The sequence below is a fragment of the Nilaparvata lugens genome, chromosome X, assembly GCF_014356525.2.
Source record: "Nilaparvata lugens isolate BPH chromosome X, ASM1435652v1, whole genome shotgun sequence".
Lineage (NCBI taxonomy): Eukaryota > Metazoa > Arthropoda > Insecta > Hemiptera > Delphacidae > Nilaparvata > Nilaparvata lugens.
The window spans coordinates 78,134,464-78,146,931 of record NC_052518.1 but is presented as its reverse complement, the minus strand read 5'-3'; the positions used below and the strand labels follow the sequence as shown (position 1 = coordinate 78,146,931).

The window sequence follows — 12,468 nt, the reverse complement described above, 5'->3', positions numbered from 1 at the left end:
TGCAAATCCTACACTTATTTCAGCGTCAACTCTACCAATCCCCTACTTTTGTAACACACTTACAAATTATAGTATTTCTGCTATAAAGTTTTCTTCAACTATTATTTCGAGAATAAACATTTTTTTCATTTTTATTCTTTATAATTTTAATGTAGCCTATCAGTAATTTTTGCAAATTGACTAGGTGGATTTGAATGGAATACAACGCCCATTTTATCGCTACGGTAGGCTATAATGTAATCTATGTTAATGTAAATATGTGATGCAAGTTCATTTGAGGCTAGCTCAACTAGCTCTGAAGTTTGAACAATGTCATTCATGGCTGTTAGCACAAACAATAGGCAACGCAACCGTTAAGCAAGTCAGTATTTTTTATTGTTTAATTGATAATTATTATTGTTAGATGAGTAAATTATGCCACAATCTATCTTGTTACTAACATTCATTTATCGATTGTAAGCGGAGTTTTGGTAATACTTTTCTCATTGTGTTTGTGTTTAGTGTTTCTTTTGTATTTGTAATTCATTAAAAAGTCTTAAAATTTCAAATGAATCCAAGGTGAAAGACGAAAATGTACACACTCACACCTTATGTGTTGTAAATGTTATTAGTATTACTCGTTCACTCTTACTGTTCAAACCATCTTGTAAGATAATATTATTGTAATACAGAATCAAGATAAAAAGTAGTGAAATAATTCTTTTCATATCCTCTACTCCATTATAATATATTACATATGATTTGATGGGCCTTGCGTTACTTTCCTTTTATCGGAAATTTCATTAATATCGATCTATCTTTTATTTATCTACAGGGTGTTTAACTAAAAACAGAACCCAACTCTTAGATCAGTGAGTAATTTAATAACAATTTATTGACAAACACTTCAATCACGAAATTACAGCAGATGTTTAAAATTTTGTCCATCCATTTCAATGCATTTATCAACACGTTTCACTTTGTTCCTTGCCACTCTTTTCAGCTTTTCTCTGTCTATTTCAAGAATAGCATTAGTAATGTTTGTCTTGGATTCCTGTAGGGTATGAGGATTGCTCCTGTAAACAATTTCTTTCAAGAAGCCTCACAGGAAGTAGTCGATGCTAAACAGATGAGGGGATCGTGGCGGCTACCATCCTATTGATCCCTACATCAAAAACTTCCTGTAGTATAATAACTTCCTGTGACAATGTTCACACGTAAATGTGAACACCTTCACTATTTCAACTGCTATGCACAAGGAATACATAGTTAAATCTAATTAAGCTTCAGATATACTAGCATTAAAAACAGTAATGTTTTACACAAATATATGCACTTTTCAAAATAAATACATTTAGTAAAAGCTAATGGGCAATGGGTTCTGTTTTAAATTGAGCACTCTGTATAAATTATGTAGCCTACTATACAGAGAGAGTAACTGTCTTATACTTTTGTTACAAGGATAAATTGACAGTAGGTTTGATTGGCAATCCTATTTGAATTAAAATAACTACTTTTCTGTGGCTTCAAAACTCTTATCCACCATCTTGGACGCGCCAACTTTTGAATCCAACTTCATTTTTTCAAATGGGAAGGTGTTCATGTGATCCACGATTTCTATGCAGAATTTCAAGAGAAAGTTGATGGCGAAAACCGCACAACGATATTTCGAATCGTTTCCAAGATATTAAAGGAACTAATAAATCATAAAACAATGCAATCAATCAATAAGTAGGATACATTAAACATCTGACAGATCAAACTTCACTGTTCGAAGTGTCAAAGATGTGTTTACTAACACCCAAATAAGTAAAATTTAATAGTTATGATTAATTTTTTGATTTCAATGTATCTATTTGTATAAATTATGTAGGTATGATTTGTTGTTATCTATAAATTTGAATAATTTAACATGTTATGTGAGAACCTATGCAAACAAAAATTCTATTCACAAAAGAGCTTCCGTAAAGCCCTTGTCCGTGAAAAGGAGTTTGAATGATGGAACATATGAAGAAGATAAGACACATACACACACGCATTCACACAGTCATCAATATTTGACAAATTGACACATCAGAGCATTCCCCTCATAGTGATATAAACTTCAATAATAATTGTGTTATCCCCTTAGTGATATAAACTTCATGTGAGCACTAGGGAGGAATCCATCATCTATAAATCGACCAATAGGTATTTTAAGGCAGAAAAGAAAATATAAGAGAGAAGAAGAAGAAGAAAAATGTTTAGGTTTTATGACAATTTATCTACTTATCTTAGGTACCACTCTGAAGTTTTTAATTTCCAAAGGTGAATGAAGCCATAGCCAACACTTCGTTTTACGGATGAATTGTTTGCAACTTTTCAGCTTCCTTATTTCCTTAGGAAGGAGACTATAAAATTTTGGTGCCAGAAAAATTGAACATCTTTGAAAGTTGGTACAGATGGGTTTGGGAAGCCTCACCAGCATTTGTGTATTTTGCCGTGTAACCAAACTGTCTAGTCCAATATTTCCCATCAAATATCTATCCCCAATCATTTTAAAAAACAGGGATAGGACATTCAACACATACATATATCTAAAAGGAAGAATCCCCAATGATTTAAACAGAGGGAAAGTATGAGCTCATCTACTAGCAACATGAATTACCCTAATGACAGATTTTTGTAAAAGTATTAGATTTTTGAAATATTAATTTTTTTGTCATGAATGTGGAAGCTTAGAAAGAAATTCCATACTTCAACCTACAATAATTGAAGAAAGCAAAATACATCATGCGAAGAATATATACAGGGAAGAACATACTCTCTTAATCAATAAAATGTCTTTACTAAAATTAATATAGAAGGTACCTTTTCATCGTAGGGTCCCATTTGACAGAATCCCAAACGACCGAAACGCTGTATTTTCCCAAACGGCCAAAAACTACTTTTTTCCCCAATTGGCAGAACGCTTTCTGTCATTTGCGACAAACTAGAGAAACTTTCTGTCGTTTGGGAAACCTATCACTTTCGGTCGTTTGGGACTCTCAACACTTTCTGTCATTTGGGACTCTCACCACTTTCGGCTCAATACAACAAACAACGTTTTCTGTCGATTGGGAAAATTCGTAAAGTTTTCTATCATTTGGGAGGTGGCATGCCAATTGACAGAATCCCAAACGACCGAAACGCTATATTTTCCCAAACGGCCGAAAACTACTTTTTTCCCAAATGGCAGAATTAATGAAATATTGAAACTGGAACTTTCTCATTCAGCCGAATCCCAAATGACAGAAAACTTTTAAGAATTTTCTCAATTGACAGAAAACGTGTTTTGTCCCAAACGACAGAAAGTGGTGAGAGTCTCAAAGGACCGAAAGTGGTGAGAGTCCCAAATGACCGAAAGTGATCAGTTTCCCAAACGACCGAAAACTCCTCTAGTTTGTCGTGAACGGTAGAAAGTACAGTAGAAGTGCCACTTCTCTACTCTTTTTCTTATACTCTCTTATCCTCTCATCCCTTATTTTTTTTCTTCTGTTCTCTTCTTTCCCCTCTATTCTTTTTCTCCTATTCTATTTTCTTTTCTCTTCTTCTCTGATTTTGCTTCTACTTCTCCATATTCCTGTAGAAATAAAAGGAAATTCAATGGGTAGGAACTTTCGTTCCTCTTCTTGAAATCTATTGGAGTAGTAGTTCTGTGAACAGTAGACCTCGTGCAGTTATAAACCACAGTCTCTTATGATACTGTCCATCAGAGTAAATTCTGTCCTGTCCTGTCGTTTCGGCGAGATATCAGTGTATATATAAAAAATGTGTATTTTCTCCAGTGTCGAGAGAAAATACTATGCTACTTCAAGTTATCACTTGCATGCCTCACTACATGCAATTAATAGTCCACACAACAGCTGTTTTTTCACCAAGTTACTTTGAGATATTGAATTGCAAGCGTCATTGCATACAACAGTTATAATCCACTCGACACCTGATTTATGATGAACAATATTCTATAGTCTGATTTTTACTATAATATTGGCGTATGAAGGAGGCTTCTTTTCCTTCTATATTACCCTCGGAAAGCAAAATTTCCAAAAACCTTGTATATACGTCGACGCGCAATTTAAAAAAGAACACACCTGTCAAATTTCATGGAAATCTATTACCACGTTTGATGATTAATTGATGATCAAATTGATTAGTTGATCAATTGATGATTAAATTATTATTTTTGAGCTTTACTAACTCTTTATGTTTTCAATTGTTTCTTCTTTCTTTGTATACCATATACATAATTTTTCATACCCCTTTTATATACCCCATCACTAACTTTCCTGCATCTAACTCAAATATCGTTCTCTTCATATCTTATTAGTTATACTGAATCGTTGTGAATATTTAATGAAGTGCGATATTATTCTCTTTTATTTTTAATTTTAATTGTAAAGTTATCTCTATATCTATTAAAGGATATAAGCAAGATAAGCTATCCATAAAGGCTATAAGCAAGATAAGCCCCGACAGACTGAAATCACACCACAGCCCAAACTACTGAGCCTAAAAACTTGAAATTTTGCACAATTGTTTATGGTAGCCTCAAAACATCCACTAAGAAAGGATTTCCAGAAATTTGCACCCCTGAGGGAGCTGGGGCCCCCCAAAAAGTTTGTACTTTTCAACCGCTCACCCGACAGCAAAGTCATGAGGAACTTTTTTGTTCAGCTACAAAATAGTTATTTGTGCAACTAGTGCACAAAGTGCCACTTTGCTGCACCAAAAGAAACGTTTACGCACGAGCCGTAGGTGAGTGCGGAATGATGGTTTCTTGAGTGCAGCAAAGAAACTTTGCGCACGTATTGCACATTAAATTTTTCCTACAGTTACCATAGAATGTGAAAAGTCAGTAATAGACGGTAAACATGTCCTATACCAAATAAAATGTTTGTTTGTGTAAATCTTTAGTATTTTAGTAGAGGGACTTTGGGATATTGAGGCCACTTTTTTGCTCGAAATCCCCTCCCCCCTCTCCCCCCTCGTCCATCCCTCCTCCCCTTCCCCCCGCCCGAAGGGTGGGGGGTGTTCTAAAAATAGATTTCCCCTTCCCCCTGCCAAGTGGAGGTGAGGGGGGTTGAAAAGAGAGAGATATATCTTTCTCTCTCTCTTTCTCTTTCTAAAAATAGATTTCCCCTTCCCCTTGTCCAGTGGTGGTGAGGGGGATGAGAAGAGATATCTCTCTCTCTCTCCCCAGGTGAGGGAAAAAAAAATTTCCCTTTTTGGAGGAAAAATTCCCTCTCTATACTGACAGATTAAAGTGAATCCATATTTCTACATCTAATGCTATACTGACAGATTGAAGTGAATGCTAGATGAGGGAGAAAATCTCTTTGAGAAATTCCCTTGGTGACAGATTAAAGTGAATCCATATTTCTACATCTAATGCTATACTGACAGATTGAAGTGAATCCATTTCGCTCTAATGCTATACTACGATGGCAGACTCAAGAGAGAGAGAGAGGAGGATACGCCCCCCTCGCTTCTCACAACCAGCAGTCTACCCAGATGCTTTCTCCTTCTTTTACTCGCTCCATCTCTTACTGGCACCCTTCTAAATTCCTTTTTTGCTATTACGAAAGGGGAGTGAAGGAGACAAGAAGTAACTAAGTTCCATTTTGATCGAGCGTTCCTATACTGTCAGATTAAAGTGAAACGTTTCTCTCTGCCCCAGCATTACAAAAGGCGAGTGAAGGAGACAAGGAGTAACTAAGTTCCATTTTGATCGAGCGTTCCTATACTGTCAGATTAAAGTGAAACGTTTCTCTCTGCCCAGCATTACGAAAGGCGAGTAAGGGAGAATGTTATACTAGTGAATCTCTACAATGATCTAAGTTCTATAATGGGTCATATTATGCTTGCTTTCCAACTGACAGTCAAGAGTTCAATCAAACTGATTATGAATGTGTAAAAAATTGAGCTCTTTTGCTGTACAAACATGGCAGTCGTTTAAGTGTTTTCTCCGACAATATGTGTTTAGAGTAAAGTGACGTGTGCACTCGCTCGTGGGCGTGTGCCTCATCTAGACACGTGCGCACTGCTCTCTGCTAGGTTCCCTCTCATGCAGCGAAAACCGTTACATTCCATTACATCGATGGCTTAGTGCACAAACATTGTATGTCCATCTTTTTTCGATTTTGAGATTTTTACACCAATAGCATTATTTGTAGCTGCCTTTCATGCTGCACAAATATCATATGTCCAGGATAATTGTGTAGCTCAAAAACCAGAGGTAACTTTATCGTATGAACCATTCTAGAACAGATTATGTGTGCACAATTGTTGTATGTACACTGAAGGAGATAGAACTGGAAGTTTTTGCTTTCAGTAGCCGATGGTTGTAACACATTTGCAGTAAGTCCACAGATACTGGAGATACAACTTATGTGCTGCTACAGAAAATTTTGTAAGTGAGCATTTATAGTATGTCCATGGACATACCATATGTGTGCTGTCACGTGGCTACGTTGTGTTGGTACTTTTGAAGTGTCTTATAGGTTAGTTTTGTCTTTAGCGCGAATAACAAGACAATGTTTGTTGAATTACAAGACAAAGTTTGTTGAATTTACCACTTTTTACCTATAATAATGGCAAGTCGAGGCATTCGAATGTTAAATTCAATCAATATATCAATTGAAGGAATTAATGGAACTGCAAAACAACCTGGAAATCTCGTCACCAAATTACTTAAAGGTGAGAATAACATGAGTTTAACATACAATCTATATAATTTTATGTTATGATCCAAGCTAAGTATAAAATTATCATGTATTTAAGTTAATTATCGGCTATAACTACAAAAATTTGTTCAATATAATTAGCATAACTACTGGCCATCCCGAATTTCCCAAAATTTCTGGTAGTAGTCGATTTGGAATGTTTCTCTGATACTGAATTAGGCCTAATGCAAATTTCATGTCAGTAGCAGTTAGAGTGAGACTTTAGTAAGGAAATTTCAAAAGTAAAATAAATGTAATACCAATAACAAGACAATGTTTGTTGAATAACAAGACAAAGTTTGTTGAATTTACCACTTTTCACCTATAAATAATGGCAAGTCGAGGCATTCGAATGTTGAATACAATCAATATATCAATTGAAGGAATTGATATTAGACCTAGGCTACTAGAAACTGATCAATACTATAAGTTAAACCTTAATGTTAACAGAACCTTATGTTATTTTTATATGAACTGTAGGCTTGAGCTTACTTCAGTAAGCCTACTATGCCTACTATGGCCTAATAACTTTGAAATAATGACAACTGTGCTGGTTGGCTTAGTCATTAATCAGCTTATGCTAGTATTATAGCCCTATGTTCTACATTCTACATTTTATCCAGACTCTTCTTTCTCCAATCAGAAATGTTGCTCTATAGAATTCCTTATTTCATAATTATAGATTTTTCATTCATCAATTGGCTTAGGCTTATAGGAAACTTGGTTGGCTAGGGTAGTCCAACACATGAACATGAATGTAGTAATTAATTACAGATATTGACTACCTATGATGTATGTACATTATTTATTTATGTTTACCTTATTACTTTGGAATTATACAGAGCAAGTGTAAATTATTTTTCAGAGAATAAGAATGGAAATGAAGTATTTCTGAATGATGTGGACTTTGACGAGAACAGCATACCAAAAGCATTGACGCCTTCTGAGGATTTTATGTTGATCACCATTCCTCCTATTCATGAAATCGGACCTACAGATGAGTCTAGCATTCAACTCACAGATACAACACAAACCGTTTGCCATGTTGATATTGATGCTAACAGCAGAGGGGAAGAGGGTAAGTGGATATTGATCCTGACTATATTTTTACTGTCAGTGAGGGCAGTATGAGGTTAGCTGCATATTGAGATGCGACAGTCTAACTGAATAAAATGATAATTGCGATTTCGGATTAGAAAATTTTATCTCTAATGTTGATGGAATTATAATTGAAGTTTAAGATACATCAGTAGTTGATGAACAGTGATCTCAAATTGATACTAGAACTTCAAGTAAACATAAAGCACAACCATCCACATGGAACAGAAATATATTTCATCTAAACTCTTCTTTCTCCAATCAGAAATGTTGCTCTATAGAATTCAAATAAATAAGATAATAATTATTGGAATTAAACATATTTTACATGAACATGAATGTAAAGATTAATTACAGATATTGATAATGTTGTTATATTTATTATTTATTTAGGTTTATTATTTTGGGATTATACTGAACAATTGTTATTTATGTTTCAGGGAATAAGAATGGAGATGAAGTATTTCTGAATGATGTGGACTTTGAAGACAACAACATACCAAAAGCATTGATGCCTTCTGAGGATGTTATGTTAATCACCATTCCTCCTATTCATGAAATCGGACCTACAGATGAGCCTAGCATACAACTCACAGATACAACACAAACCGTTTGCCATGTTGATATTGATCCCAACAGCAGTGGGGAAGAGGGTAAAGTAGATAATGATCCTGACTACATTTTCACTGACAGTGAGGGAAGTGTAACTGATACGGAAGACAGTATAATTGAGGAAAATGACAATTGCAATTCAGGATTAGAAAATTCTAGCACCAATGTTGATGGAACTGTAATTGAAGTTTATGATACATCAGTAGTTGATGATCAGTGTTCTCAAAATGATAGTAGAACTTCAAGAAAACGTAAAGCTCAACCAGCCACATGGAAGAGAAATTTAAGGAAAAAACAACGAAATCTGGGAAATTCTTATGTAGATAGAAAAGGGAGAGTTATTGATGAAAAACGCCCAAAAGATATAGACTGTACAAAATGTAGGTTCCAATGTTCATCCAAAGTTTCACGAGAGAAACAAGAAACCCTTTGCAAGGAATACTGGCTTCTTGGGGAATCTGGCAAGCAAAAAAATTATATTTGCTCACTTGTCAGTGAGCAACCTGTTCAGAGACATAGAAAAAGAGAAACAGATTCAGGCAGAGAAAAAGGTAAGTCTCGAGTATACACTTTGCCATCTGGAACAATTAATCACCATAGAGTTTGTTTAAAGTTTTTCTGTGCTACATTATCAATCTCTTTCCCAGTCATTGATTCAGCATTGAAGAACAAAGGGGAAGGAGGTTCTTATCAAGGCTGTGATAAAAGAATAGGGAAACTTCCTGCAAATAGCACTCCACAGTCAGAAAAAAATCATGTTCTAGCACACATTAACAGTTTTCCTGCAATGGAGTCTCACTATTGCAGGAAAAATTCAAAGAAGCTTTACCTAGCTCCTGATTTAAACATTACTACAATGTACAGTCTTTATTGTAAATCGTATTGTCCACTGGAGAAAATCAAGCCTGTGTCGCTTTATGTATATAGATCTTTATTTAACAGTCATGACCCACAATTGAGTTTTTATGTTCCTAAAAAGGATCAATGTTCCAAATGTAATCGTTATTATAATGCTACTGCTATAGAGAAACAGGAAATTGAAGATGAATGGAAAATACACAAACAAAATGAGTCCGAATCAATGACAATGAAAGCAGAAGACAAAGAAAATGCATTGAAAGATAAAGGGGTTACTCAACGAGTGATATCTTTTGATATGCAAGCTATATTAAATCTTCCAACAGCTGGCGATGCACAAATTTATTATAAGAGAAAACTATCTGTCTTCAATTTCACAATTTATGACAGTTTCAATGGAGATGGATACTGCTATGTATGGGATGAGATCAATGGATGTAAAGGGGCATCAGAAGTAGGAACTTGTCTCCTAGAATATCTAAAAAATTTGCCACAGAGTGTTAGGAAAGTGACAAGCTATTCCGATACCTGTGGAGGCCAAAACAGAAACAAATTCACTGCTACAGCCTTGTTGTATGCTGTGAATAAATTCGAAAATATAGAAGTATTTGATATGAAATTCATGGAGAGTGGACACTCCTACCTTGAAGCTGACTCTATGCATGCTACAATAGAGCGTGCAAAAAAACATAAATGCGTGTACACTACTCGGGAATGGGCAATGCTGATTGAAATGGCACACAGAAAGCCACGACCATACATTGTCAAAACACTCAATAATGATAGTTTTCATAATCTACAGAAACTTTCTGATGAAATTCTGACCAACTCAAAAATTGACAATGATGGCCAGAAAGTCTCATGGTTGAAAATTAAATGGATGCGATTCGAGAAGAGCAAACCATTCACCATCCAGTATAAATACAGCCTGTCTGAAACAGAATTCCGAGCAGTTGATGTTTTAAAAATGAAAGGTAGAAGTTTGAAATTGCAAAATTGGAATGCTGTGAAGCTGGCGCCCAAGTACAAAAACAAACTTCCAATATCTGAGGCAAAAAAAAAAGATTTGTTAAGTCTGGTTGGAAATGGCATTATTCCAAGAGACTACACACATTTTTATGAGTCAATCATTTCAAAAAAAAACAACAAGAGATACTGCACTTTGGATAGACGAAGAGTTGACTGAAGGTGACTGAAATAATGGTTCATTAATTTTAATGAACGTGTATGTATTTGTATTTTTATTCACACCTCAAATAAATTAAGGACATGGATAATATTTTTATCTTTTCATTAAAATAACCTTATGATTATCATTGAATTTTCGTTTTATTTAATAGTTTAAAAAAACCTTTCAATCTGAAGAACTACTAAAAATTTCAGAAGGTGTTGTGGACATACAATATCTGCATCCTCAAAACTTTTGCATCATTGTGATTCAAATGTTGTATGTCCATACATACTTTTTTTTAAGTGGTTCTAGTTTTTTATTTATCTTATTCCAAGAATCGAGAGATCTGTCATCTTGTTCACAGATTATCAATTGTTATAACTGACATATCATCAGTTGAGTCAATTTTAAATAAAAATGGCATTACACTTTCAAAAAAAAACAAAATTTTCAACTTGCGTTTTCTCAAAACTACCATTGTTGGACATACAATGTTTGTGTACTAAGCCATTGACATGAAAAAATGTCTAAATCGATTTATGTGACAAGTGTTTAGTCGTTAAAGTTACTTCACTCTCTCTCACACATCCTTTTACAAGATTTATCGATATAGTCAAAAATGTCTAGGGTGAAATTTGAAAACATAGGTTACTTCACTCACACAAGTGTTTATACAATCAATCACGGAGGTGTAGACTGAAATTTGAAACTGTAGGTGTTAAAGTTCACTCTCTCTCACACATCCTTTTACAAGATTTATCGATATAGTCAAAAATGTCTAGGGTGAAAACTGTAGGTTACTTCACTCACACAAGTGTTTATACAATCAATCACGGAGGTGTAGACTGAAATTTGAAACTGTAGGTGTTAAAGTTCACTCTCTCTCACACATCCTTTTACAAGATTTATTGATATAGTCAAAAATGTCTATGGTGAAATTTGAAACTATAGGTGTTAAAGTTCACTCTCTCTCACACATCCTTTTACAAGATTTATCGATATAGTCAAAAATGTCTAGGGTGTAATTTGAAACTGCAGGTCTGTACTTCTCTCTCTCACACAAGTGTTTATACAATCAATCACGGTCGTCTAGGCTGAAACAACATATCGTTCACTCTCTCTCACACAACTCAAGATTTTATGTTTTCGGACCCAATATAAAGTCTTTATATTTGACCAAATCCATTTTTTCTGTAATAATTTGCACTACCCGATGTTCGGAAAGGTTATGATCTTTTGCCTCAATCCAATTCATGTGGAAAGACACCTCGGCATATTTGGATATGATGTCCAGGGCCACTCTGTGAATGTATAAATTTAGGTACTCAATGAATGGAGTCGAACATTGCAGTCTCATGACAGTACCCTCTTCCAAATTTTTAATTGCCTCAGCTATTTCATCACGAACGCTTTTCACAGCAACTCCCATCTCATTTTTCTTAATAAAATCTCCTATATCATTTTTAGTTGCATACTTTTCTGCAATTTGCTTAATTAGAATAGCAATAGCATCTTTTGTAATGAACTGTTCAATACCTTCCATAATATTAGCTTTTATTGCACTCGCCATTTCAGATAATCGTTTTTCAAACTCTTCCTTTGTTAATGAAGAACTAATCAATTTCTGCAAAGCAGATTCTAAATATTGCTTATCAATTCCCGATGGCTGTGTTTCATTTACTTTAGTAAAAATTTCTGTACTAAGTTGTTTCAATTTAGTATTGAGATAGTTTCTGTCCAGCACCTCCAAATTCTTAATTTTATCTGATACGGCTTTTAATTTCTCATCTAAATAAGCTTTATCAACTCTATCATTGTTAATACTGAGCAACTGAGATGAAAAGCTATCTGTTAAAGTTTTCACTTCTCCTAGAGCAGATTCTAAATTTAGTGTTCTCTCTGCAATAGCTTTATCGATATTAGCACTGAAATTTTGTAATGTACTTAGAATATGTTCTCTTTCAATTATGCTCACTCCAATATTCTTTGTATTTTCCGAAACGAGTT

At 34.6% G+C, this 12,468-nt stretch overlaps 1 protein-coding gene across 1 annotated transcript; it reads left to right on the top strand.

The window, feature by feature from the left end:
• Window positions 1–6,099: 6,099 nt before the first annotated feature.
• On the top strand, window positions 6,100–10,611 carry LOC120354460. The gene is made up of 2 exons (XM_039441665.1): window positions 6,100–6,696; window positions 7,588–10,611. The coding sequence occupies exon 2, from the start codon at window positions 8,332–8,334 to the stop codon at window positions 10,474–10,476; it is 2,145 nt and encodes a 714-aa protein (XP_039297599.1). The 5' UTR covers window positions 6,100–6,696; window positions 7,588–8,331; the 3' UTR covers window positions 10,477–10,611.
• The last annotated feature ends 1,857 nt before the right edge of the window (window positions 10,612–12,468 follow it).

Bases quoted from the DNA above. Each gene is read 5' to 3' on its own strand.
- LOC120354460 (XM_039441665.1), top strand. From the start codon at position 8,332: ATGCCTTCTGAGGATGTTATGTTAATCACCATTCCTCCTATTCATGAA.